This window comes from Leopardus geoffroyi, chromosome C2 (genome assembly GCF_018350155.1).
Source record: "Leopardus geoffroyi isolate Oge1 chromosome C2, O.geoffroyi_Oge1_pat1.0, whole genome shotgun sequence".
NCBI classification, from domain to species: Eukaryota; Metazoa; Chordata; class Mammalia; order Carnivora; family Felidae; genus Leopardus; species Leopardus geoffroyi.
Genome location: NC_059333.1, coordinates 72,906,266 through 72,932,159, shown reverse-complemented (window position 1 = coordinate 72,932,159; position 25,894 = coordinate 72,906,266). Strand labels below are relative to the sequence as shown.

The 25,894-nt window shown below is 34.3% G+C and overlaps 1 protein-coding gene across 33 annotated transcripts in view; it reads left to right on the top strand.

Annotated features, from left to right (window-relative positions):
• DLG1 (discs large MAGUK scaffold protein 1) overlaps positions 1–25,894 on the top strand; it is a 276,519-nt gene that overhangs the window by 139,271 nt on the left and 111,354 nt on the right. For 16 of the 33 annotated variants that reach the window (XM_045502494.1, XM_045502493.1, XM_045502498.1 and 13 more), the window contains 2 exons: positions 11,475–11,573; positions 23,891–23,944. The exons of 6 other annotated variants lie outside the window; for them this stretch is intronic. In XM_045502494.1, the coding sequence (XP_045358450.1) occupies positions 11,475–11,573; positions 23,891–23,944 (153 nt within the window). The remainder of the gene's footprint in view (positions 1–11,474; positions 11,574–23,890; positions 23,945–25,894) is intronic. 11 more of the 33 variants (XM_045502504.1, XM_045502513.1, XM_045502510.1 and 8 more) reach the window with 2 other exon arrangements.

Here is a 25,894-nt window from a genome sequence, read left to right as displayed (position 1 = left end):
TGACCTGGCTGAAGTCGGACGCTTAACCGACTGCGCCACCCAGGCGCCCCAAGACTGGACCTTTTTTGTGCAAGTATAAACCAACTGGCAACGACATCTGGAAGCAGTGGAATTTTAGGAAAGCCTAAACACAATTTCTTCTTCCTCTAGATATATGTATTTAGAAGATTTTTTTCCCTTATGTCTTAAAAGGAGCCCTGTCTATTAGTTCTTTATCCTTCAATAAACCCCAATTTAGTCCCATTTCTGAACAATATTTTTAGTATTTGTGAAATCTAAACAGTGGCTATTGACTGAGCCAGCTCTGGAATGGGAAGCAGTTATTGTTATGACAGAATGAGACAAATTGGTTGTCTTACAGATTTTTTATTGGTCCTGAAGGAATATTAAGAGATACTCTCTGAGATTTGGATCAAAACAGATCCCAGCCTGGTTTTTCTTTATTTAACTCTGACTAATCTTGGTGGAACCATCTAATGCCTCAAAGCATTATAAATTTGAATAAGAAATCCATTTGAAAGTATTTGGAAAGCGAGAAGGAAAAAAATCCAAAATGCATACCAATCTTAGGAGTTAATTGCTTCAGCGATACTAAATACCATAGCAAGATTTTGGAGGAGTGTGGGAGTGGGAAGCAGACCAAAAATGTCATTTTAATCACTCTTCCTAAACTGAAAGGCTGCATACAGTAAAGATTTTTTTTTTGTTTTGATAATTCTTTCAATGCTAAGAACACTGCTTTATTATATAGGCCTTTTTAAAAGATATATTTTAGGGGCGCCTGGGTGGCGCAGTCGGTTAAGCGTCCGACTTCAGCCAGGTCACGATCTCGCAGTCCGGGAGTTCGAGCCCCGCGTCAGGCTCTGGGCTGATGGCTCAGAGCCTGGAGCCTGTTTCTGATTCTGTGTCTCCCTCTCTCTCTACCCCTCCCCCTTTCATGCTCTGTCTCTCTCTGTCCCAAAAATAAATAAACGTTGAAAAAAATAAAATAAAATAAAATAAATAAAAAAAATATATTTTAAAGAACTATAGATGAAAATTGAAATTTCCATATGTATTATTTTTTTTAATTTTCTACTTCCATATTTTTAGGGGAGGAGTTGCTTATTTATCATAGAGTAAGCATTGCAGCAGAATTAAAACAACTGTAGTTAGTAAAAACTAGCCTAGGTATCTTGAAGTCTTTTTCTGTTTTTTTTCCATCGATCTAATCAGCCTTTTTTTCTGTTTTTAAATCACGAAAATGGGGGGCGCCTGGGTGGCGCAGTCGGTTAAGCGTCCGACTTCACCCAGGTCACGATCTCACGGTCCGTGAGTTTGAGCCCCGCGTCAGGCTCTGGGCTGATGGCTCAGAGCCTGGAGCCTGTTTCCGATTCTGTCTCCCTCTCTCTCTGCCCCTCCCCCGTTCATGCTCTGTCTCTCTCTGTCCCAAAAATAAATAAACGTTGAAAAAAAAAATTTAAATCACGAAAATGGGAGTCAGCACAAATCCAGCCTGCCACCTCTTATTGTAAATAAAGTTTCATTGGAACACAGCTATGCCTATTTGTGTATTGCCAATGGCTACTTTCAAGCTACTACAGCACAGTTGAGTAGTTGTAACAGAAATTGCATGGTCCATAATGTCTAAAATATGTATTACCTGGCCCTTTTTAGAAAATGTTTGCCAGTCCTTGAGCTAAGGATTGATGAAGTATTTTGTTTCTTTTCTATGATATTATGTATTGTCTTTGCGGTAAAATATGATAGTAACATAACTCCTTCTGAAGTATTTTAAAGACACAGTGTAGTATACTGGTTGAGCAAACTGTCTCTAGAAGATGGTAGCCTGAGTTTTAAATCTCTGTTCTGCCATTTACTACCCATGGCACCTTGAACAAATACACCTGAATTCTCAGAGTCTGTTTCCTCCACCTGTAGAAAATAGGGATGAAAATGTTTCTTGCATCAAGATTTAGTGAGAATTAAATGAGACAGTATAAGCAAAACCCTTATAATACCTGATCTCATCATCATTACCATCTTTATCACCACCATTATCATTAGTTCCACAAAATATTCTGGTTTTTTAAGTGAGGAATCTAGAGATAGGAGAAACAACCTAATATAGAGTGATAAAGAATTATGTACATTTTAGCCAGAGTATTAGTAATCTTGACAAGGGTCCAGCCAGGAAAACAGGAACTATAGCAAGTATTTTAACAGAATGTAATATAGGGGGTAGTTAAAAAAGAATTGGAGAACTGAAAAGGAAAAATGAAAACACCAAAGTAAAACAGAGATAGTAACCACAGGAAGCAGCTACCACATGTGGTAGGGGCCTAGAGGCAAGTTGATATTAGTAGAACCTAGAAGTTTGGAAGATGAGCACCACAGGTTTTAAATGTGAGCTGTCAATGAGAAATACTTCCTAATACAGTTTTAAAAAGAAAGAAAGAGATGAAGGACTCCTGGCTGGCTCAGTCAGAAGAGCATGTAACTCTTGATGTTATAGTTGTGAGTTCCAACCCTACATTGGGTGTAGAGATTACTTAAAAATAAAATATTAGAAAAAGAGAGAGAGAGAGAGATGCAAATCTACTGAACAAATGTACTTGAGCAAGACATGTTTATTTTCAAATAGGACATTATTAGGCAATTAGCTATTGCTAGATAAAGGACAACATTAAATTGGCAATATTTTGACTTTTTTATATCTTGAAACTTCTAAGTTCATCAATTATAGAACATCTTGTTGAACACCTTCTGATTGTAGTGGCTACCCAAGCACACAAAAAGTCTTTTAGCAGTATCTGCTATATATATTTGATATTTGAATTAAGTCATGAAAGAAGTAATAGAATTGAGCCATGTGAATATCTGGGGCAAGAGCATTGTAGGCAGTGGAATAGTAAATGAAGTCTTGAGACCAGAACATGTTCAGGATATTTGGGGAACAGGCGGGAGGTCAGTATGGCTGAAACACTAAGTGGTAGGAGAATGGAAGAAAGGCAGCAGGGGCTGGAATTGTTAGGGACTTATAGAAGAATGAATAGAATAGGGTAAAGGCATGATTATTAAGGATTGAGAGCCCATTTTTTGTTTCAATCATGAAAGTCCATGGTTGTGCAGGTTTCTCTAACCATATTCTGATAAAAAATCGGGTTAAAAAAAGTATATTGCAGTTGGTAGTTTCATACCTACGTATTAAATTAAGTAATCATATCTTTAAATCCAACTTTAGGGGCGCCTGGGTGGCACAGTCGGTTGGGCGTCCGACTTCAGCCAGGTCACGATCTCGTGGTCCGTGAGTTCGAGCCCCGCATCGGGCTCTGGGCTGATGGCTCAGAGCCTGGAGCCTGTTTCCGATTCTGTGTCTCCCTCTTTCTCTGCCCCTCCCCCGTTCATGCTCTGTCTCTCTCTGTCCCAAAAATAAATAAACGTTGGAAAAAAAAAAAAATTTAAATCCAACTTTAAAGTCTCTGTTTACTTTAAATTTTTAGTGGTTGTTAACTCATCCTTCTACCAGTACAGAGTGACCAGCTGAATGCTGATAGAATGCCATTTTCTCATAATAAAAGGATGATAAACTTTAACTCAGTATCCTGAATCTTGTAAGCAGAAATAGATTCATGAATCAGGTGATCTGTCTGTGTAAAGTAACAGATTTTTACCCATGTTTCTGTAATAGGATTATTAATCATTAGGTCTATTTTCCTATCTCCCCTTTGCTATTTTAAAATCAAAACTTTGTAATTTAACACCTTAGTGATTTGTTTTAAAATGTATCTAGTTTATTGACATTTGCTTCTGAGATAATTATGACATGGATGTCCCATACAGCTTGTTCAAATAACACTTTTTTTCCACTGCACCAATTTTTTTTGAAGGTGTCCACAGTAACTGTGGCAAAAAAGTCATTTGAATCAAAAAGAATCAGATTTAAATAATGAAAAACACCTTTATTCTGAAGATACTGGACTCCTGTTGAGTACAGTGATTCCCAAGCAGAGTTTTGATAAATCTACTGTACTGTATTTTATCTTTACATTAACATGCAAAAAAAACTTGCCAGGTTTTTTGTGTTTTGTTTTGTTTTCTACCCCCCCTTCTAAGATAGCTTATTTGACATTACATCAGAGAAACATATCTCATTGTGGCATAGTGGATCTCTAAACAAAGGAATTTGGATTAAGAATATTATCTATGCCATATAAAAACAAAATATAAAGTACTTACACAACTGGCACAAGAGTAATTACTTTTCCTTGTTGTGTAAGATATCAATAACAAAAGATTTGCTAATTCATATATTTCATTTTCCCTAAGTGTGGTGTAAATCTTTGTGAGTATTCTAAGCTCGGTTTACCTCATTCATGTAACATGTTAGTGTAAGATGTAAACAATTGTAAATTATCCTGTAGTGTGGCTTCAGTTAACTTTCTTCAGAGTTTCATCTTATGCTATGAAAGTCATTTTAATAAATAATTTAGTGAGAAAACATTTGAAAATGTATTCAGAGAGCCTTGCGAGTCTTTTACACTTGGGTCTAACTATAATGGAAAAGATCATTTTTAGTGGCTATTGTGGGTGTTATTCTTAATAGTCCTTCCTCACTCCTTACTTCCCATTAGTTACCAGATAATACCAGTTGTACATTCAAAATCTATCTTGATTTGACTACTCATCCCCATTTTCACTATCACTACCATTTGGTTTAAGCCACTGATGACCTCTCAGGTGGATTATCACAGCAGCCTCCTAATTATCCTTTCTGTCTCTTCTTGTATCAGTCAGGATTCATATGCACATATAAGAACTGTTTTAACTATTTTAAGCATAATGCAATTTAGTAAAGGTAGGCTCACTCATTCATTCCTGAATTGATTCCTGAGTGTATACTGAATTGGTTATTACAGCTCTATTGGTTATCAGCTGTGGCTAGGAAATTGTGTATTGATATGTCATTTGTTTTTGAAGACTTTCTCAGCAGGATTTACCTTCTTAAAGAAGAGGCAGGGACATTTGTTACTGAATGAATGGCAATGAAAGAGGGTAGTGCATGGTCATAACTGTTGATGTGCAGTACACTTTATGCACGTGGCTATACCTAAATTAGGCTTCAGACTACTTTTATGAAAATCAGTTACATTTCAAAAGCTGTTTTCATCATTTTAAGATCTTACATTAAAATGTAAAACTATGAAGAAATTTCTCTAAAAATGATTGTGAAACACTTTTCCGTAAGCTGTCAGTCTGATACTGGCATAGAAAAAGCACGTTTAAAATATGTGCAATCCAATTATTTTACAGGAATTTATAATTTTCTGCAGTGTTCTTTGAGATACTGTTAATATTATAGCCTCTGTTGTCATGGAAACAAGTCTCTGAAGGCAGCCTCAGAGACTAATGATTCTGTGGTGTTGCTATGGATAGAAACAACTGAGACTGTTGTTAGTCACATGGTCATGATTAAAAAAAAACAAACAAAACAAAACTCTTTGGAGCTGATCTTATTGAGTGATACAAATGGAGCAGGAAAAGGATGATGGTATATAATAGTCACCATTGTCTAATGAAACATGTATATAAGAGCTTTCAAGTTTAAAATGCTTATGTTGAATTCCTCCTTTTCTCTAATAACCCAAATATAATGGTTAGTGTATTTTGCTATCTCATTATTTATTTGAGAATCTTAAGCATGACATTTCCAATTTAGAATCTTCTACAACTCCCCAGAATTCTACCCTGTTCTCATTTGTGCCCTTAAAATATCCTCTTACCTCTTCATTTCACAGTGTTACTGGATATAACATCTATGCTCTTCCTCATTATTCAACCTTCATTTGATTATCTATTATTTGTTTAGGGCTGTATTTTTGTTTCAGATGAACTAAATGAATTATTTTGTTGTTCTGTAATTCTTTGTTACCTGAAGTTGTTATGAGCTAAGACTAGGAAATTTTATATATTGATATGTCGTTTGTTTTTGAAGGCTTTTCTCAGAAGGGTTTGCTTCTCTTAAGAAACTGGCAGAGGCATATGTTCTTTTCAAAGTACTTGCCCTATACAGAAGAGGGGGGGAGGGTGGATTCAGATAGTATAAGTTGTTTTAAGATTTTTTAAAAAATGGTATTTAGATCCTTATTTAAAGGAGATAGATTTTTTAAAGACACTTAGAGCCAGTTTGAATGTAATATTAAAGGATTTATAGTTTATCATAAAGGGTTTTAGAGAGCTACTGCCCAGTGGAGGAAATTTTCATGCTTGACCTTGAAAGTTGACATAAGCATTTAGCTTTGCCTTATTTTAATATTAAAATAGATCATTAATCAGCTAATATCTGACCCTATTAAAGAGGCATAAGGAAACTTTGAGAGGTGATAGATATGTCTGCTACCTTAATTGTGGTGATGGTTTCACAGATAATGCATATGTTCACACTCTACAAGTTGTATACATTAAATATGTGCAGTTTTTTGTATATCAATTATACCTCAACAAAGCTGCTAAAAAAAAAACTGAAATTACAAAAAAATAATGATAAACTTTAGACTTTTTTTCTTTGATACTTTGGATGACTAAAGCCAGTTATTTTGTAGTGTATTAGATGTTCAGTGATTAGATTCAGGTTATGCATCTTCGATTGGAATTTCTCAGAAGTGATATGCTCTTATTATAGCCTATCAGCATGATTTTGATTTGTGCCATCCCTGGTGATGTTAACTCTGATTAAGATAGTATCTGTTAGAGAAGCACCTGGGTGGCTCAGTCGGTTAAGGGTCCAACTCTTGGTTTTGGCTCAGGTCATGATTTCAAGGCTTCGTGGATTCATGCCCCGCATCGGGATTGCTTGGAATTCTCTGTCTCTGCCTCTCGCCCACTTGTGCTGTGTCTGCCTCTCTCAAAATAAAGAAATAAACTTAAAAAAAAAAAAAGGTAGTACCTACTAGATTTCTTTACTGTAATTAATAAAAGCTTTTAAGAGAGATAACTTGTGTGCATCCATGTGTCCTTTTTAAATTTTCATCTGCTGGAATGAAATAGAAGGTTCCTCCAGCAGCAGTGGAATTTTTGCATCTATTGATGTATGTATTATTACTATGTAATACATAGTAATATATTATTACTGTGATGGTTGCCAAATGATTTTGTAATTCCCTAATTCCTTATACATTTTTTAGTTGGCATTCTACTCTAAGGAAATGCTCTCTCTTCTGTTCATGTGTTCTTGTAATTATTAAATCAGTATGGACTCTTGGAATCCTGTTTTTATATAGTGGATTGTATGCTATTGTTATCTTTATTTTGATTCTCAAATTGTTCCTTGTCTGACTGATGAAAACCCTTCAAGCTAACTTCTGTGTCTTTTGTCATGCCTTCATTATTCCTTGAGCAGTTCTATATTTTCTGGCACAACAAGATGTTTTAGACTCATATTATACTTGGCTAAGTTTTAGCACTGGATTCAGCCATTTCTCCAAAGACTCCTATATTGTTTTGGTTTTTTTTTTTTTTTATTTCAGAATATATATTTAGAAACCATAATCTGAATGATAGGTGTGTTCAGGCTATTGGAGTGTTACTGCCTCTAGATATTCTCTGTGGACAGAACAAGGGAATATATGTACATACAAACACACACATTTATGTCTGTATTCCTGTGTTCGTCTATATATATTGAAAACCATGCATTCATGCTAACCTCCAGTTCTATTCTAACTTCCAGTTCTATTCTAAAACCATAGGTATCATGCTAATTTTTTCCCTTTCCATATTTTAACTCCCTTCTCTGACATGAGGAATCTTGCTCCCATTATCTTATTTATTGGATCAAAATCTCCTGTATGTAAGCAATCTCCCATTGACAACCTCCTTACTCTGCTCAAGCTCCAACAAACCCCCTTTTTACTCCATTGAGGCTCCTACACTTCATACCAGACTACTGCTACTGCCACATAGATAATGCCTTTGTCACATTTGGTTTCCAGAAAAACATCAGGCTCCTGGCACCACTCTGCCCATATCCTGCTCAAGCTCCAAGCACCCTGTGCTAGACTGCTGCCACCCCTCTACTCCCTGCATTCAGATGGTGTCTTCACCTGCTTGGTTTCAACAATCTGTACCTTCCTGTTAAAGAAGTCTTTGCCTACACCAACCAAAGTCATGATGATATTCTATCATTATTATCTTCTAGAAATCTAATTTTCATACTTCCCAATTATGTCAGCAAATAATCTGCAACTAATTATAAGTATTGTGTAAGCAGAGATGGGATTCATTTCATTTTCTGTGTTTATACCTAGGTGATCAAGTGGCAGCTCTTTTAAAACTATCTTTTTCTTATACTTCGTTATAAATTTGGAGTCAGAACCTCTGGGTTTTCAAACATTTTTAAAAAGTCATATAAGTATTCCACTGAAAATTGATTAGCATTTAAGTTATTCATTTTAAACTTATAATATGGAATTTGAAGATTTTTTTGTATGGAAACAATATATAATTGGTGACTGGAGTCCCAAGCCAGACCTACAGGGGCTTTATTGACATACAGACTGTTCTTACAGATGATTTTTAATTGTTGTATAATATTTAATCTTACATAATTATCATTATTTGTAAATGTAACCATTCCATTCCAGCACCTTTGGATGTTTAAGGTATTCCATATTTCCCCAAGTATAAACAATGGTCAGTAGAATGTAATAAGACTATTAGAACATTTGTTTTTTAAATTATTCATTTAGGATAGATTGCCAGAATTAAGTCTAAGAATTTAGACGTTTTTAAGGCTATAGATAATTGCTGCTAAATTGCTTTCCTTAAAGTTTGTATGAATTTATATTTCCAACAGCAGTGGGAAGGGACCTGTTTCCATGCATTAAAAATTTTATTTTCAGGGGTGCCTGGGTCGCTCAGTCGGTTAAGCATCTGACTTCCGCTCAAGTCATGATCTCATGGTTCATGGATTCGAGCCCATGTCAGGCTCCATATGGATGGCTCAGAGCCTGGAGCCTACTTCGGATTCTGTGTCTCCCTCTCTCTCTGTCCTTCCCCACTCGCACTCTTTGTCTCTCTCTCTCAAAAATAAATAAACATTAAAAATTTTTTAATTTATTTTGAGGTTTTTTTATTGTGGTAAAAGATATATAACAAAATTTTTCATTTTAACCTTTTTAACTGTATAATTCTTTGGCATTAATTGCATTCACGTTGTCGCATCCATCACCATTATCTATCTCCAAAACCTTTTTATCACCTCTCACAGACTCTGTACCATTTAAGCAATAACTTCCATGCTTCTCTCTCCTAACTTCTCTCTCTGGTAACTTCTTTCTATCTCTATGAATATACCTACTCTAAACATTTCATGTAAGTGGAATCCTACAATATTGTCTTTTGTGTCTGGTTAATTTCACCTGAAAACATAATGTTTTCAAAATACATCCATGTTGTAGCATGGGTCAGAATTTCATTCCTCTTTATGACTGAATAATATTCATTATATGTATATACCACATTTTGTTTATCCATTCATCTGTTGATGGATACTTGGGTTATTTCTACCGTGAACAATGATATAAAGTATCCACGGGGTGCCTAGTTGGCTCAGTCAGTTGAGCGTCCAACTCTATTTCGGCTCAGGTCATGATCTCACGGTCACATTATCAGGCTCCACTCTGTGCATGGAGCCTGCTTGGTATTCTTTCCCTCTCTTTCTCAATAAATAAATAAACTTCAAAAAAAAAAAAAGTATCCAAGTCCCTGTTTTTAGTTCTTTTGAGTATATACACCTAGGAGTAGAATTGCTGGGTCATGTGGTAATACTATGTATGGTTAGCTTTTTTTGAGGAACCACCAAACTGTTCTCCACAGCAGCTTACACCATTTTCCATTCCTACCAGCAGTTTTTGAGGATTTCAGTTTTGGCACATCCTCACCAACACTTGTTTCTTTCTATTTTTGTTTTCCTTTTTTTATTACAGCCTCCTAGTAAGTGTGAAGTGATATATTCTAATTTTGATGTGCATTTCTCTAATTAATAATTTGTTGAGTATCTTTTCATGTGCTTATTGGCCAGTTGTTTATCTCCTTTGGAGCAATGTCTGTTCAAGTCCTTGCCCATTTTTTAATTGTGTTTTTATCTTTTTGTTGTTGGATTTTTATAACCCTCATCAAATGTATGACTTAGAAACATTTTCTCCTATTTTGTAAGTTGTCTTTTCACTTTCTTGATAATGTCCTTTAATGCACAAAAGGTTATAATTCTGATGAAGTCTAATTCATTTATTCTTGTCACTTACGCTTTTGATATGATACTTAAGAATCCACTGTGAAATCCGAGGTCATGAAGATTTTACCCCTATGTTTTCTGGTTTTATGAGTATGGTTTTAGTGTTTCTATTTTGGTCATTGATTAATTTCTCATTAGTTTTTGTATATGATGCAAGAGTGCTTTGATTTCAATTTTTTTGCATGTGGATATCCAGTTGTCCCGGCACTATTGTTGGAGAATTCATACATTTTTGATAAATTTTAACTGATTGATTTGATAAACGAGAAAGTCAGCATCATAATTTTATTTTGTATTTGTTAGAAAAAGCATAGTTCTTCAGCAAATTTGTTCTTCTTGTTTTAAGTTTCTTTTAATGCACAGTGTCCTGTTATCAGTTTGGTTTTAATGTTTTTCTTACATATGTAAGAAAATATCATATCTGTATATGTTATTGGTATAGCAAATGTTTATGAATTCAGTTTACAGGGATTAGGACTTGATACAAAACACCTCTTCTGTGTTCCATTTACATCTTTGTAAAATGAATTGAATCAATCCAGATAAAGTAATTGACTGTAAAGAAAAATTCCGTTTAAATTATGTCACTAAAGTTCTTACTTTTTAAATTTTTTCCAGAAAATGTCTGGCATATAATAGTTACTCAGTGAATGGTAGTTGAATTAATGACTTTAAAGGCAATTTTAAGGCAGGTTATTACAGTTCTCTTGTAGAGGTCAATAGCATAGATATAAAAAAATGATATAGATTCAGTTTTTAAGTCCTTTGACTGTTTTGTGAATTTCTAAGCCCCAACTGCCTGCCTGTCTGATGGGCTAATAAAATTACATTTCACACCTTGAATACAAGGAGAAAAGCAGTCAGATAGCTTCTGAGTGCTGGAAAAATGTTTTGTAGTCTATAAAGTGAGTGTTTTGTCTCCTAGAAGAGGAATATATTCTAGGTCACTATCTTTTATTATTTTCATTTAAACATCTAGAAAGTAGTCACCCATTTTAATTATAGTTATTAAAATTATTAGTAGTCGTATAATGATTTCTAAAGTAATTTCTGGAGAGCATTTTCTCAATTAAAGTTACATATTTAATATTTTACTTATTTCTCAGTTATTTCTGAAAACTATACTTTATGACAAACTTTGTTATGTGTTTTTCTTTTATTTTGGTATTTTTCCTGATTTTTTGTCGTTGATGATTTTTAGCCAACAGAAGCTGTACCTCCCTCTTCTCCCACTGTCCCTGTGATCCCTGTCCTGCCAGTCCCTGCTGAGAATACTGTCATCCTACCCACCATACCACAGGTTTTTATTAGTTTCTTTTTTCTTTATAAAAATTTCATTTGCTTTTAATGTTTCATTTATATTCTTTTCAAATTGTTTTAACTGTTTCTTTGTTAGACTTAGTAATTCACTTTGGGGTTCAGTTGGTGTTTTTAGGGAATTAAATATTTGTAATTTAATATAAAATGGGTTCAATACTTGCCATATTTTTAGGTTAACTATGAAATAGGACACATTCTGAACTTCATAATATTAAACTTCCTTAGATTCGTTATCATGCCTTTTGTACTTGTAAATTGTTTAAACCGGTTTTTATTTGCTTTAGGAATTTTAGTTTCTAAAGATAATAAAAGTCGTCATCCTCATATTGTAGTGGATGTGTCATTTTATATAGCTTTTTTTTTCCCGATATATATTTATCTTCTTTGGAAATATTTTTCTATCATTTGGTTAGGTAACATTCACATTTATTAGTTAAAAATAAGAACTCATATATGTAAAGTATGTGGGAACTCTTCTATCTTTGCAACTTTTCTGTAAATTTAAAATTATTCTAAAATAAAATTTTCTTTTTAAAAAGGTAACATACGACAGTCAAAAAATAAAATGAAATAATAGCCAAATGTCAGAGAATCTGAACTTTTTTAGCTTAGGAGCTTTAGTAGTTTTAAAACATTAACAACGTCATTCAAAGTCAAAATAATGATAGTATTATTCTGTTGTGAACAATCTCAATCTCATACAAAGTACAAATAAATGCATCTTTAGCTATTTTTACTATTACTGATCTGTAGCATAAAATCGAGATAAAAATAGTATGTTTATTGTGTAAACACCGTTTTTTAGGATTTTGGAGGGGGAGAGTGCAGGTGGGGGAAGGGCAGAGAGAGGGGGACACAGGACCTGAAGCAGTCTGCGCTGACAGCTGTGAGCCCAATTTGGGGCTCGAACTCAGGAACCACGAGATCATGACCTGAGCCGAAGTCAGACGGCTGAGGTTCCCCGATTGTGTAAACAGTTTTGAAGTAAATTCCCCGTTGGGAGTAAAAATGGGATCTCAATTGTGATTACTTATCTCAGTGCCCTTCCCCTCCTAAAAAATGAAAATAAATAGGAACAAAATGGGATTCTAGGGGAAATTACAGATACTACACTAAGACTGTAGTCTTTGTATTATGTTTGTATTATGTTACTTCTTCTACATAATCTTTCACCCTTTATGAAAATCATTAAAAATTAAATCATTGTAAAGCCACCAAGAATTTAACAGATAAGTCCAAATGGATTTTTTCCTCTCTGTTGAAGAGAGGAATTGAATTTATAAGTAAAATACAATTCTAAGTAAGCAGCCTATGTGTTATTGTAATAGTGTAACATCTCTTCAAGCATCTAAGATTTAGTAGTATAATATATTTTTTTAAGTAGGGGTTTGAAAGTTTATTTTACTCTTGTCACTTCATCTTTTGATGTTGAGTTTCCTAGAGTCCTTTGAAATTTTATAGTAGTTTTTGTTCTTACATTCCATGAGGAACTTGTCTGTTCCTGCTCAGAGACCTCTGATTTATTTACTCCAAGTGTCCCTGACAGCATTACACTACATTTGGAAACTGTGGAGATGTTGCATAGCCTTGTGGTTATAAAGGAGAGGTCTTACAGTCAGATTGATCTAGTTTAGAATTCCAGTCCCACCACTTTACCAGCTGTATAACTCTGAGCAGTTTGCTTAACCACAGTGTTTACTCATCTGTAACACTGAAGATGATTGTAATACTAACTTGAGATGTTTTACAGTGATTGGAAGAATAATGTATGTGCAACTAGCACATGATCTTGGCTATTCATATTATTAGTGTTATTTCATATTTCTTTGAGACAGTAAACCAGGGAACAAGTTAGAAAAACAAATGAGGGTACGTGCACAAGAGAAAGGCTTATTTGTTCTCCTTAGCCTCATTTTAGGTTTTAAATACACTACGAAAGTGCATGTGGGGTAGATTAATAATTTATGTTGTATAATGTGAGAAGCCTATAGGGTGTGCCTCACTTTCCACAATCAGTAAGCCTTTTCCTGATTAATCAAGTATAACATGTACATTTTAAAATTAGTATAACTGGTTAAAATGTCCTCAAATAAATTTGAAAGCCTTACTTAATAGATAACCTAATTTTAACATTTTTTAATGTTTATTTATTTTTGAGAGAGAAAGTGAGCAGAGGAGGGACAGAGAGAGGGGCCATCAGAGGATCCAAAGCAGGCTCTGTGCTAACAGCAGAGAGCTCAATGCAGAAGCTCAAATTCACAAACTCAAGAACCATGAGATCATGACCTGAGTTGAAGTCAGATGCTTATTAACTGGTTGACCCACCCAGGCACCCCCCCCCCCTTATTTTACCATTTTAAGTGGAAATAGTTTTTCTTCTAAAGATCTACTACTTTACATTTTAGATGCATCAGGGTGTCATAGAAATAGAAGAAGACGCAAGATTTGGAGTCTAGTCCTACCTGTGCAATTCAAACAAGTTACTTAACCTCTACATTTTATACTCCCTTCATCTGTTAAAATGGGGAATAATGCCTCCCTGAGTAATTTAAAATGAGTTTGAGGAGGGGCGCCTGGGTGGCTCAGTTGGTTAATAAGAATCTGACTCTTGATTTCAGCTCAGGTCATGATCTCATGGTTCATGAGTTCAAGCCCTGCATTGGTCTTAAGGCTGACAGTGTGGAGCCTGCTTGGGATTCTCTTTCCCTCTCCCTCTCTCTCTACCCCTCCCCTGCTCACTCTCTCTGTCTCTCAAAAAAAAATTAAAAAAAAATTTTTTAATGAATTTGAGGATTAAGCAAATTAGATAGCTATATATAGATATATATAGATAGCCTTATTACAGACTCTGTATCTGTCTATTTATCTATCTATCTATCTATCTATCTATAGGTATCTCTATATCTATCTACCGATATATAGATAGATAGATAGATAGATAGATAGATAGATATAGTCTAATTATTTGTAGAATTTTTATACTTTTCAGATTATTTTTATATTGATCACGTCATTTACATTTTATGAAAGCCCTCCACATAGTGGTATGGAGAAAGGCATAATGAATTGCTGCTGAAGATGCATGAGGAGCATGGACTTCATAGTGAGACTTGACTACCACTTCCTGGCGTCACCCCTTTCTGGCTGTGTGATAGTGGGGAAACTACTCAGTTTCTTGTAGCTCCAGTACTCCACATAGATACTGACCTATTAAATGTCTTTTTCTACCCCAGAGGAAATACTCTGATTTAAAACCAGATGCTTTATGGGGCGCCTGGGTGGTTCAGTCAGTTAAGCTTCCAACTTCAGCTCAGGTCATGATCTCACGGTCCTTGAGTTCGAGCCCCGCGTCAGGCTCTGTGCTGACAGCTCAGAGCCTGGAGCCCGTTTCAGATTCTGTGTCTCCCTCTCTCCCTGCCCCTCCCCTGTTCATGCTCTGTCTCTCTATGTCTTAAAAATAAATAAACATTAAAAAAAATAAATAAATAAAATAAAACCAGATGCTTTAGACCTCTATTTCAACCTGTTGTGGGAATCTGTCGTGTAACTAAGGTATAGTTGAAAATGCTTTATGGCTAATTTGTGTGTGTAAAATTTTTTGTACACACTCAAATATGTGTTTTGGAGGGATTGATGTTCATTCAATTTTTTTGTTTATTGTTCCAGTCCTGTAGCTACTAAGATATAAATATAACATTGGCCTTGTTCTCTAGGAGCCTACTGTCTGTGCAAGGGACAAGTTTACAACTCTAACATGACATGAGAGTAGTTACATTACAGATATATCCAGTGCAGACCATTTTTTATCACTTTTGGACCATACAGCTTTCACAAAACATTTGAGTATTAAGTCTTAGCTAATTTGATCTTTAGTATAATCTAAAGTATGACCTAATACATTTTCATTTTATTGGTAATCCTAAATAGGAAAGCATGCTTCAAGTTACCTTGATGAGCCTTTTTAACTACACACTAATAACTGACTGCAGTGCTCTTATTCTGTTTATATTTTGGCTTTTTTATTAAATTTGTTTTATATTATTTTCATATCACTTCAGACTTAAGAAAATTGCATTCATAGTGCAATGAGGGGCACCTAGGTGTCTCAGTTAGTTAAGTCAGTAAAGTTTGGCTGAGGTCATCATCTGTCTCATGGTTTGTGAGTTCATCCTCACGTCAGGCTCTGTGCTGACAGCTCAGAGCCTGGAGCCTGCTTCAGATTCTGTGTCTCCCTCTCTCTGCCCCTCCCCTGCTCACACTCTGTTCCTCTCTGTCAGAAATAAACATTAAAAAACATTTTTTTTTTTTTCCGGGGCACCTGGTTGGCTCAGTCGGTTGAGCATCCGACTTTGGCTCAGGTCATGATCTCGCAGTTTGTGAGTTCAAGCCCCGTGTCGGGTTCTGTGCTGACAGCTCAGAGCCTGGAGCCTGCTTCAGATTCCGTCTCCCTCTCTCTGCCCCTTCCCTGCTCATGCTCTGTCTCTGTCTCTCAAAAATGAATAAATGTTAAAAAAAATTTTTTTTAATTTTTTTTTTAAACGTTAATTTATTTTTGAGACAGAGAGAGACACAGCATGAACGGGGGAGGGTCAGAGAGAGAGGGAGACACAGAATCAGAAGCAGGCTCCAGGCTCTGAGCCATCAGCCCAGAGCCCTACACGGGGCTCAAACTCGCGGACCGCGAGTTCGTGACCTGAGCTGAAGTCGGACGCTCAACCGACTGAGCCACCCAGGCGCCCCCCAAAAAATTTTTTTTTAAATAGTGCAGTGAAATCCCACATACCTTTACCTAGCTCCCCTAATTCTTAATATTTTTACGTACCATATTTGCTTTATCATTTCTCTTCCTATATAATTAAAATATTTTTTATGAATCATTTCAAAGGAAGTTTCTCTCATGCCCCTTTTACCTCTAAATACAAATATTTTATAACACTAAGTATTTTTTCATAAGAACAAAAGTATTACCATAGTACAGTGGTACTGTACTATGTACAGTTGCCAGTTGCCCCAATAATATTCTTTATAGGAGAAACAAAAATAGATCCTTTGGCCAGTCTAAGATTACACATTGCCTTCATGACACTGTAGTCTCCTTTAACCTGGAGTAGCCCCCACTGTATGTCTTCCATGAATGTGGCATTTTAGAAGAAAACTAGCTAGTTATTTTGTAGAATATATTTCAATTTGTGTTTGATACATTTTCATAATTAGTTTGAGGTCATATATTTTTCCAAATTTTTAGTTGTGGTAAGATACACATAATGTAAAAATTTACCATCTTAAAACCATTTTTAAGTTTATATATCATTGGTAGTAAGTACATTCATTTTTGTGCAACCATCACTGTCATTCATCTACAGAACTCTTTTCATCTTTCCCTTGTGAAAAACCCACTGCAGACATTGTACTCAGTGGTGAAAGACTGAAAGTATTTCCTCTAAGAATATGTAGAAAATAAAAAGCACTGTGACAATAATATTTGCTTTTATAATTGCCCTTATAGTTATCTTTACTGAGATCTTTATTGCTTCAAACACCTTGACTTATGCTCTGGTGTCCTATCATTTCCACCTGCAAGACTCTCATTAGCATTTGTTTTTGGTTTTCTATTTTTTTGGGGACAGCTCTACTGGTAATGATCTCCTTCAGCTTTTGTTTATCTGGGAATATTTTAATTCCTCCCTCACATTTGAAGGACAGTTTTACCAGAGATAGGGTTCGTGGTTGACAAGGGGTTTCTTTTAGTACTTTAAATATATATATCAGCCCACTGCCTTCTCACCTCGAGTTTCTGATGAGAAATTTGTTGATGATCTTATTGAAGATCCCTTGTATGTAATAAGTCACTTTTTTCTTGCTGCTCTCAAAATTCTTTTTGTCTTTCAACAGTTTTTTTTTAAAGTTTATTTTGAGAGAGACAGAGATGGCACAAGGGAAGGGCAGAGAGAGAGGAAGAGAGAGAATCCCAAGCAGGTTCTACCATGCCAGCACAGAGCCCAACGCAGGGCTCGAATCCACAAAGCTGAGAGATCATGAGCTGAAACCAAGAGTTGGATGCTTAACCAAATGAACCACCCAGGCATCCCCGTCTTTCAACAATTTGATTATAATATGTCTCGATGTGAATCATCCTACCATGAGTTTGTGGAGCTTCTTGGATGTTTGTACTCATGTAGTGGTGGTGTTGTTTTTATCATATTTGCGAATGTTTTGGCCATTATTTCTTCAGATATTTTTTTTGTTCCTTGATCTCTCCTCTTCTGAGACAGACGTCCATGAGGTGTGTGTTGGTCCTCTTCATGGTGGCCCTAGGTCCCTTAGAATCTGGTCATTTTTCTTTAGTTTTTTTTTTTTTTTCTTTCTTTCTGTTCTCAGACTTAATTTCCACTGTCCTATCTTCAGGTTTGTTAGTTCTGCCTGCTCGCATCTGCCTTTGAATTACTCTATTGAATTTTTCATTTCTATTATTGAACTTTTCAACCCCAGAATTTCCTTTTAACTTTTTTATTTTTTATAGATTTTTCCATTTTACCTATTATAAATTTCCCCATATTTCATTTTGTCTACTTTCCCTTTTAGTTCCTTAAACATATTTAATATGGTTGTTTCAAAGTCTTTGTCTAGTAGGTCTGCCACCAGGTTTTTTTAAAGGCAGTTTCTTTTCTTTCTTTTGTTCTTTCTTTTTCTCCTTTGAATGGGCCACTCTTTACTGTTTCTTGGCATGCCTTTGGTTTCTTTGCTGAAAACTGGACATTTGACTCCTATGATGCTTTAACTCTGGAAATCAGGTTCTCCTGTTTCCTAAGGTTTGCTGTTTTTTGTTTTTATTTTTGTTATTGTTGTTAATTGTTTTAATTGTTGTAGGCTAGCTCTGTGCCAAGAAATCAGTCTGCAGTACAAACTTAAGGTCTTCCTTAGGTCTTTTCTTTGCCTAAACCTTCCCTGGACAGGTACAGTGGCTTTCTACTTTCCCTTATATATGTGACCACTTTTGAATATCCTAGGTGTCTGTGTCTGACTCTCAAAAGGGGAAAAATAGAAAAATGAAATGGTTGGAGGAGATGTTTGCCCTTCAAATCCTCTGGGTGTCACTTGAACCAGAGGGGGAGGGGCTTGTATCAATGGAAAGACAACAATAATGGCCACTGCTTCTTTGTCTGCACCTCTGTGATCAGAAGCAGCAGTTAGCAATCAGAGCACAGATCCCCTATATTTGGAGAGTAGGTTTTTTTGTCCCTCCTAGTTTGTGCAAGTTTTGTGCCAGCAACTCCAAGAACACTTGCACAGCTAACTGTTACAGGGCAGAGGGGTGGGAGTTGGACAGCTGCTACTGTGCTAAGAGCTGAGATGATTGAATTAACCACAATTTACCATCCAGTACTTCCCCTGAAGTTGCAAGCCTCCTATAGCCTATTCTGGGATTCAGTAGAATTTCAAAATAGATATATCAGATAGACTCTGCCAGTGCAGTTGTTGTCTAGATGACAAATTTGTGTTGCTTCCTATTTTCCCATCTTTTCAGAATCCATCCTATTTATTTTTACATTCACTCTAATTTAAATTGATCACCTAAGTGATAGCATTTAACTTTTTTAATGCGATGTCTCAAATTAGAATCCAAGATGTGTTCTGGGATTTGTGAGTTCTTCATATGAAAAAACACTTTTTTTATAATTTAGTAGGAGAGAAGGAGACTGTCATTAAGCAAATCACATAATGAAACTTTGATAAATAGTAAGAAGGAGAAATACAATGCACAGCATAAACACATTTTCTAAACTCCTAATTTTGGCCTGTTTTAAATAACGGGATTTTAGAATTATTTTAACAGTTTGTTTTTTTTAATGTAATACTGCTTTCTGAAATTGTGTAAGAATGCTGCATTGTGTTACAGCAGCAATCCCTATGAGGCCCGTTATTAATGAGATGGAATAGTAAAAATTTGGATGAGCAAAATTATGTTTGAGTCTTGTTATTGATACTTGGGTCAAATTCTCAGGGGTTTGTTAGTTCCTCTTTTTGGAATATCCCTTCCCCCTTTAGTAAATCTCTAAGTGAATTGTAGGACTTCATTATTGTCCTAGTTGAAACATACACAATGGTATATGTTGTTATATATACTATATACAATGGTATATGTTGGTTTCTATGGTTGACAACAAATTTTCCTTTACTATTTGCTGAATCCTCACACAGTCCTCTTGGGTAAAGGCATGTGTTGCTGTCCCTTTATAGATGGAGAAAATGAGTTTCAAGAACACTTATGACTTACCTATACAGTCAGAGTTACTGAATAGTAGAGTGAGATAGAAATATCATTAGAACCAAGTCTTTTGATGTCATTTGAAGTGAGGTGCAGGGAAGAGTTTTTCTTCATTTGAAATAATTTTCAAATAGATTCTTCTTAAGTTTTTTTGTTTGACTCCTAAGCAGAGCTGATAATTTCATGTCACCTCTTCTGCTACCCACTATCCCGTTTACAGATCCCAAGGTCTTAAGCTAACCAGATTTGCTACCGTTTCTGATTTTAGTGTTCTTTCTACCTCAGCTGTTTGAAAGTATGTACTTTCTGTGGCCAAGTTTTTCTGCATCTCGCCCTTCTGAAGTAGCCTGTTCTTTAGCTTTTTGTTGCTAGGGTATTGTGCCTTTCTGCATTGTTTATCATACGCTTCAAACACATTAAAATTGTGCTACCCGTTTAATTTTCATTCCTACCTCCTTGAGAGCTTTGGAGGATTACTTTGTCAGATACTATTTCTGTATTTTGTGATACAAGAATTTAGAAAATCTCAAGTGATTAAGTAGAAAATCTCAAGTGATTAAGTATAGTGTATTCCAAATTAAATGTTTTAATTCTCTACCTTCTAACACAGTCTTAAATATTTTTTCTTTATTTTAGGCAGTTAAACTTGAGACAGTCAGATCATGCCTCTTGTGCTTCATTTATTATAGGCTCTGTTTGAGACCATCTTTTATGATCTTTTTAAATGGCTAGGTTTTCTTATCCTGATAGTACTTTTGGTTGAAATTCTTGCCTAATCCTCAATGTGAACATTCCTGGTTTTTGTCCAGTTTCATGTTATTAGCATCATTTCCCTTCAAATATGATCATTCCCACGTTAATTATAAGATACATATAAAAATAACTTTATTATATATTACTATGTTCTTTAAGTCAAAATTACAGATTTTTCCACTCATCTATATTTTTTATTTTGAACTGAACTTTAAAGTTGAAATCAGCTTTATGATGTGAATGCTAATATCTTAATAGCAACTCTAACCTATAGTATTTCACAACTGTCTTAGTTATTCACATCCCACAAACTGAATAGTTGTCTCAATATAATTTTTTTGCTTTACTTTTTACTATGAAAAATTTCAACATGTAGAAAATGTAAATGAAATGTAAAGAAATGTAATGAAATATAAAGAAATTTCAAAAGTCCTTACATGTAGAGGCAGTAGTAATACGGTGAATTCCCATGTATACTCATCACTAAACTCCAGCAATCATCAACTCATGTGCACTCATATGATCCATAATCCCTCTCATTCCTGACCTCTCATTGTCATTATTTTATTTGAAGTATATTTAACGCATTGTATCATTCAATATCAGATAGACTTTTTATATGACTAGAATCAGAAGATAACTTCTATGCAATGATGATGATAACAGACTTTTTTCATTGTATGTTTGTTAATAAATGGGCAGAGGGAACCAAAAGGCTTTGTTGCCTTAATTTTTGAAGAATGTAACTTCTTTTGTGACTTTTTTTTTGTGTACCCTTTTCTTTCTTGCTATCCTCTGTAATTGCTTGAGCAAAATAAGGTAAAGTTGTGCCCTTAATTTTTTTAATGAAGTGAAATATGAATTTGAGGAATCTCAATGGGTCACTGGGAGATGAATAATTTCAGATACTCATAAAATCTCAAATGTCTGTAAGTTGACTAGTTTTACCTAATAATCTTATATAACTAGTATTTGTACTTCATAGATTTGGTTTTCACTAAATCATCTGAAAATAGATTATTACCTTCAAAGGTAGAACTGCATGTAAAGTATATTTAATTTTTATATATAATATTTTTATAATATATAATTTTATATATAATAAAATATTCTCATTTTTAATCTGCTTCATGTAGCCCAGTTGCATATTATATGGTTGTTTAACCATGCAACTGTGTTGTCTTTAAGCATTTTATCGCATTATCATCCAGATGTAGTACTTTGCTGAAAATGGCCTAAAACATTTGAACTCTGAACACTTACCTCTTAGAAATGCCCATATACTTGGAAGAAGATGGTTATTTTGTGTATAATGTTTCTTTCATATAGGTTTTATGTATAATTCTTTAGTTAACTGGGATAGCAGAACTATTAATGTTTATAAACATATCCTAAAATTTGTTTAAAGGATAGTTGTCTTTTTGAATGTATGTAAATGTCATTTGATATGGTACATTTATACTCATATAGAAGAAAGATAATTTTGAGGGGGGATCACATACGTTTCTGGTATGTATGTCTGGATATGTTTTTCATTTGGTGTTTATTGCATTTTATTCTTTAAATTTTATTTCATCTACATAATAATTACTTTCCAGCTTACCCAGAAAACCATGCCTTTTTTAATCCATACATTAGAGATATGTTATTCTACTTGTTTTTTTTTGTTTGTTTTGCTCTTGAATTTTTGACCATTGTTATTCGGTGAGTTGTCTAGAATAACGGGTGGAAAGCGATAATTACAACTGAAAATAGAGATTTTTTTTTCTGCGTGATAAAAGATTGGAATCTTTGTGGTATCCTTGGGAATAGAAAAACTAATGATTTCTGACAACTCAGGAAGAGTTCTTTTTTTTTTCTCTTTCTATGGCAATAAATAACTTTATTAAAATAATTTTATTAGAAAGTTTATTAGAAAGTTTAGATAGGAAGGGACAAACTGGCAGCATTTTTGAGAAATAAAGAGAGGGTGTACACTTTTCAAATGACAGAGAAGATTATTTCAAATAGCCAAGTTTTAAGCCTAAGAAATTATTAACTTCATTAAAGCAGCAATGTTATATGTCATATTTTCTGGGAACTGTGATATGATAGTAGAACCCTTAAGTTTAAGTGTAAAGAACAAGTAAAATGTAACTAAACGCTTATTATATTTTTTAAATATTTTTTTTAATTAAAAAAAATTTTAATTTATATCCAAGTTAGCATATGGTGGATATTTTATTTTTAAATTTTATTTAATGAATTATTTATTTATTTATTTTTAAATTTACATCCAAATTAGCATATAGTGCAACAATGATTTCAGGAGTAGATTCCTTAGTGCCCCTTACCCATTTAGCCCATCCCCCCCTCCCACATCTCCTCCTGTATCCCTCTGTTTGTTCTCCGTATTTATGAGTCTCTTCTGTTTTATCCCCCTTCCTGTTTTTATATTATTTTTGTTTCCCTTCTCTTATGTTCATCTGTTTTGTCTCTTAAGGTCCTCATATGAGTGAAGTCATAAGATTTTTGTCTTTCTCTGACTAATTTCACTTAGCATAATACCCTCCAGTTCCATCCACGTAGTTGCAAATGGCAAGATTTCATTCTTTTTGATTGCCAAGTAATACTCCAGTGTGTGTGTGTGTGTGTGTGTGTGTGTATTAGGTATAAGATTATTATTTTAGATATATATATATATATATATACACACACATATACATACACACACACACACACCACATCTTCTTTATCCATTCATCCATTGATGGACATTTGGGCTCTTTCCATACTTTAGCTATTGTTGATAGTGCTGCTATAAACATGGGGGTGCGTGTGTCCCTTCGAAAAAGCACACCTGTATCCCATGGATAAATGCCTAGTAGTGCAATTGCTGGGTCGTAGGGTAGTTCAATTTTTAGTTTTTTGAGGAACCTCCATACTGTTTTCCAGAGTGGCTACACCAGCTTGCATTACCAAGGAAGAATTCTTATACAAAGAATATTTGTGGGTTTTTTTAGAAGGCTGGTTAACTTTCTCACAGATCTTAAGAAAATTATGTCTGTTTTAGCAGAAATAATTTATTTCTCAAAAGCAAATCAAATTTAACTGTTTATACTTAATTCTTTTCATCTTCTGGTGCTGGAAACTGGCTCATTGATTAACATGAAAAGCTCATATAAAATTAAAATTTAAGAAATAGCAAATCTTTCATATGCTTCTAACATTTATGGACATTAGTAATTAATGTGTCAATTTTCTTGTTAAGCTAACACATTTACAATTCTTTCTTTAAGGCAAACCCTCCTCCAGTACTGGTCAACACAGATAGCTTGGAAACATCGAGTTATGTAAGTTCAATTTCCTCCACACATTTAAATAATTCTGCTTTACCTGTTCAGTTTTTGATACATATACAAAGGTAACATCTTCATTTTCTTTAATACATTGGACTTGTGATGTTCTGTCACTAAGCTGTAGTTGTTAAAGTCAATGAAGCAATACTGTCCTCCTTTGGTTTTTTACCCCATACTTATGCAAAGCAGAAATGTTGAAATAGAAATTTAGGGTTTATTTTTTTAATGACTAATTTTCACTAGAGGCTATCTCTGACTAGTAGTCACTTAAACAGTGCCATATATTCAGAGTCATTTTAGAAATCTATTTGAGTGACTAGATTTTTAGTACCCAGGCATATATGTATATGTTTACATGTTAAAATAGTTATAACTTTGTATTAAATTGATTAGTGCTTCTCTGTAAACTTACTTTGTTAAAAAGCCCTTAAAGATAAATAACCAGAACAGCAGAATCTAATCTAACATTTTTTTACTCCAAAGGAAAATGTCTTCAGAGATGTTTAAGTAGTAGTTCCTGTGCTTTTTTTTTTTTAATCAAATGGTACATAATTTATAGACTGTAAGTCCTTTTTTCCCTGTTTTTGGACTATAGTTGATTGCAGTCTGTATTTTAAAACACTGCCTAATCCAAAATGATGAGGACACTTAGGTTTTCCTCTAAGAGTTTCATAGTTTTAGCTCTTACATCTAGATCTTTGATCCATTTTGAATTACTTTTATATATTGTGGAGGTAAGAGTACAGCCTCATTCTTTTGCATGTGGGTGTCCAATTGTACCATCACCATTTGTTGAAAAGCCTGTTCTTTCTACATTGAATGGTCTTGGCACCCTTGTAGGAAATCAGTTATTAATATATGGGTTTATTCTGGATTCTTAATTCTCTACTATTGATCTTTATGTGTATCCTTATGCCAATACCACATAGTCCTGATTACTGTAGCTTTGTAATAAGATTGGAAGTCAGAAGGTATAAGTCCTTCAACTTTTTAAGCTTGTTTTGGCTACTCTGGGTTCTTTCCATTTCTGTATAAATTTTAGGATCAGCTTGTCAATTTCTACACGCAACAAAAGGGCAACTAGGATTTTGGTAGGGATTGGTTTGACTGTAGGTAAATGGGGGCAGTATTGCCATCTTATCAATATTATATCTTCTAATCTGTGAACACAGAATGGCTTTCCATTTGTTTACAACTTTAATTGTTCTCGAAATGTTTTAATTTTCACTGTACGAGTCCTACACTTCTTTTGTTTAATATTTATTCCTGAGTATTTTTCTCTTTTAATGCTATTATAAATGGAATTGTTTTTCTTAATTTCATTTATGGATTTTTCATTGCTAGTGTATTAGACTATAATGGAATTTTAGGAATTCATTTAGAAACATAATAGATTTTGATCTTATATCCTGCAACCTTACTGAACTCATTCATTAGTTTTTTAGTGTGTAGATTCATTTGGATTTTTTATATAAGATCATGTCATCTGCAAATTGAGATAGTTTTACTTCATCCTTTACAATCAGAATGTATGTATGTATTTATTTATTTATTTAGCCTAATTGCCTTGGCTAGAACCTCCATTATTTCAGTGTTTAATAGAAGTGGCAAGAGCAAATATCCTTGTCTTATTCCTGATCCTTGGGAGAAAGCTTTCAGTCTTTTACCATTAAGTATGCTGTATTATACTCGATTTTCAGTATTAATTGATATAATTTTATTGGCATTGGGGTTGATTCTGTCTCTGTGCTTCCTATTCTTTTTTAAATAGTAAAAACATGTTAGGGGAAGGCAAAGTTAAGGACAAAAATTCTCAGTTCTTACTGATTTCAGTAATAAGATGGAAATGAAGTAATTTGTTGAAATAATTTCCATCTGTTTGTCTTTTTTTTCCTTAAGACATACCACAAATAGTGAAGGTTACAAAAATTCATTTGATTGGAC